The sequence below is a fragment of the Pongo pygmaeus genome, chromosome 13, assembly GCF_028885625.2.
Source record: "Pongo pygmaeus isolate AG05252 chromosome 13, NHGRI_mPonPyg2-v2.0_pri, whole genome shotgun sequence".
In the NCBI taxonomy this organism is placed as follows: domain Eukaryota; kingdom Metazoa; phylum Chordata; class Mammalia; order Primates; family Hominidae; genus Pongo; species Pongo pygmaeus.
The window spans coordinates 26496884-26500156 of record NC_072386.2 but is presented as its reverse complement, the minus strand read 5'-3'; the positions used below and the strand labels follow the sequence as shown (position 1 = coordinate 26500156).

The 3273-nt window shown below is 33.1% G+C and overlaps 1 protein-coding gene across 1 annotated transcript; it reads right to left on the bottom strand.

The window, feature by feature from the left end:
* Positions 1 to 684: 684 nt before the first annotated feature.
* Positions 685 to 1125, bottom strand: LOC129044254 (small ribosomal subunit protein eS26-like). Its single transcript, XM_054502045.2, has one exon. The coding sequence runs from the start codon at positions 1099 to 1101 to the stop codon at positions 754 to 756; it is 348 nt and encodes a 115-aa protein (XP_054358020.1). The 5' UTR covers positions 1102 to 1125; the 3' UTR covers positions 685 to 753.
* Between the last annotated feature and the right edge of the window lie 2148 nt (positions 1126 to 3273).

Below are 3273 nucleotides of genomic sequence, written 5' to 3'. Positions count from 1 at the left end.
TGTAAATCGTAAATATCTGGTGACTGAGATGAGTGATCACTGACAATACTAGTGAATATTTGCTAAATGAGTTATTAACACTCAGAGGTTTATCATATTATTCATTAGCATATTAAAGTGTATTTAAGCATGTTCTAGAAAAATAAATTATTATTATTATTATTATTTTTCACAGATGCCTAATCTCCCTTTATTTCACACAGCTATGCAACTTGTGAGGCTAAGGATACAACCACAATTAAGGTTTAATTTACATAAATAGCTAGGCGAGGTGGCTCAAGCCTGTAATCCCAGCACTTTGGGAGGCCAAGTCCGGTGGATTAACTGAGGTCAGAAGTTCAAGACCAGCCTGGACAACATAGTGAAACCCTGTCTCTACCAAAAATACAAAAATTAGCCAGGCATGGTGGCAGACACCTGTAATCCCAGCTACTCAGGAAGCTGAGGCAGAAGAATCACTCGAACCCGGGAGACGGAGGTTGCAGTGAGCTGAGATCACGCCACTGCACTTCAGCCTGGGCGACAGAGACTCCATCTCAAAAAAAAAGGAAAAAAAAAAAAAGAAAAAGATTAAATTACATGAATAAGCTTTCTTCCCCATGAAAATAATATGTGTCACTTCACACTTGGTCTAACACACAAAATCCCCACCCTATCTGGCACAGATACATTTAACATGCAATATTAAGTACAATTTCCATTTTATTTTTCTCCAGAGAATAGTCTGTCTTCAGCCTTTAAGAACTCAGCTCCTTACAAGGGTTTTGGTGGGGGACGTGGGGCAGCACCCGCAGGTCTAAATCGGGGTGGGGGTGTTCGGTCCTTGTGGGCTTCACGAGATCGATTCCTGACTACTTTGCTGTGAATTGCACAACTCACACAGTAACGTAGCTTCACATACAGCTTGGGAAGCACATAGGCATCGAAGACACTCGCTTCAGAAATGTCCCTGGCTGCTGTGGCCTCCACTATGTTTCGAATGACGAATTTCTTAATGGCCTTGTCCTTGGGCACACATCGGGCACAGTTAGTGCAGCGAATAGGCTGCACATGGCCACGGCCCTTTTTGGCACGACCGTTGTTCCTTCTTTTCTTTGTCATCTTCGAGGCACGGACCGGAGAGAGCTAGAAAAATAAATTATTGTAAAAGTTCAATGCATTATACAATTATATTTATCACTATTAGTAGAAACATATTATTTTATCTGATATTTACATAACGTATTTTCCTCCCTTGGATAATATGTATTTCCTTTCAGTCTTAGACACTTGCCATTTATTGACACAAAAATAGTACCCTACAAAGGAATACAAATTTAATGATCCTTTAATTTATTTTCTCAATATTTTCCTATTTATCAAATGAGTGCTCTTATAATTTTACAATGAGCAGCCCAATTTTAAAATCTGAAGTGCTTCTACAAAGTAGTGATGACAATACCATACAAATTGGAAGAAATACATTGCATACTAGAGACTGAATGAGTTCTCTACCAATGTATTGTAACAATTGAAACATCTCTTCAAATTATATTATTTGATACTACTTTGGCTATCCCACATTAATGAAATACAGTCTAATTTAATTACATATTATGATCATTGTACATACATGAGTTCCTGGTTATTTAAATTCATCCAATGCAACCTTTAAGAAGATTTTCAGACAATTATTTTGAGTATTGCACTACCTCTGCTATACTAATACTTTATGGATCTATCATACTTTGCAAAGATAAGCCATTTAAATTTATTAGATTTTAACAAATCTTATCTTCTGGTAAGCTTGTATAATATTTTGATAGATGACTATAAATCACTGGATTTCCAAATCCAAAGAAAATTTATTTCTTCAAAATAAGTCTATTTTGTGTCTGGGTCATTTTCCTACCACCTCATTTTCATTATAATGGCTTATTCTCACTATAATTCAAATGTGTCCCCATAACTATGTATTAATTGTTATAGACAAATTGCATAGAGACAATTAATTACAATCACTTCCTTAAGTGGTTAAAATTAAAATGAACTTAAGTTGCATGATTCATAACACAAAAATAATGGCACTGACAGACATTAAATTAATAAACAGGGCCATCTATATTGAGAGTTGCACCTATTTTTGTAGAGTAAAACATCTGCTTTTGAATTTTGTAGATCTGAAAGCTTGTTGACTCCCTTTCATCAACCTTAGATAACTGTACAATTGATTTGATTAAATTCAGTAGAGAGGTTTATGTCTTTGGCTGTATAATGTCTAGGTTCAGCATATCTATTATTGTGCTCAATAAACTTCAGTTCATGGACAACACAGGTTTTGTAGTCAATCTTTAGAAAACACGGGTTACTAAATCTCCTCTTAATGAATTATTATATATATAAACATATTGAAGCTTCTGTGCAGTTGTGTATTCGAAAATTAACTTTATACTTGAGCAAGCAAGATTATTTATCCAATATAAGACACTTTCATGTGCACATTCATGTACATCACTTGGAACAGATATCTCTTAACTTTCGTTCTGAGACACTGCTGATGTATCACACTTAGACTGGGCTGCTTCTTCATCTTAAATAAAAATTGCAAAAGTAAAATAGACATATTATAAAATTTTAAAATCATTTAAAGTGAAAAAAGTATGTCTTCCCCTCTGCTCTATTCTCAATTCCTAAGTTCATTATTCATTTTCTCCAGTATTTTATTATGAAAAATTTTCAAGAATACATCAAATTTGAAAGAATTTTACAGTGAATACTAACTAGATATGAACATTCACATTATGCAAATCATTAACTAAAGTTTAATATATGAGTACTTTTAAAAAATGATGTAAACTTTACAATGAGATGCACAAATTTTAAATGTGCAATTGCTGTGTCTTTACGCATATATATACCCTTCAAATAAATAACATAAAACCTTGATGAGATTTAGAACATTATCATTACCGCCAGAATGTTCTCTCATATACATTTTCAGCCCATCAATGTAATCTCTTACTCTAAGGCAAATCCAATTTTGTTTTAACCACAGATTAATTTTTCCTGTTCAAGAATGTTATATAAATAGATTCATATAGTATATACTCTTTTATAAAAGGTATTTTATACTTATAATAATATTCCTGATATTTATTAATGATGCTACAGAGGAATTGTTAAGATTTATTTTCTTAAGATAATGTATTCTTAAGAGATAGTACATATCAGACATTTTCTAATAGTGCATAAATTTGCACATAGCCAATCTCTTCTAATTCTTGTCAACTTTAT

Bases quoted from the DNA above. Each gene is read 5' to 3' on its own strand.
- LOC129044254 (XM_054502045.2), bottom strand. From the start codon at position 1,101: ATGACAAAGAAAAGAAGGAACAACGGTCGTGCCAAAAAGGGCCGTGGC.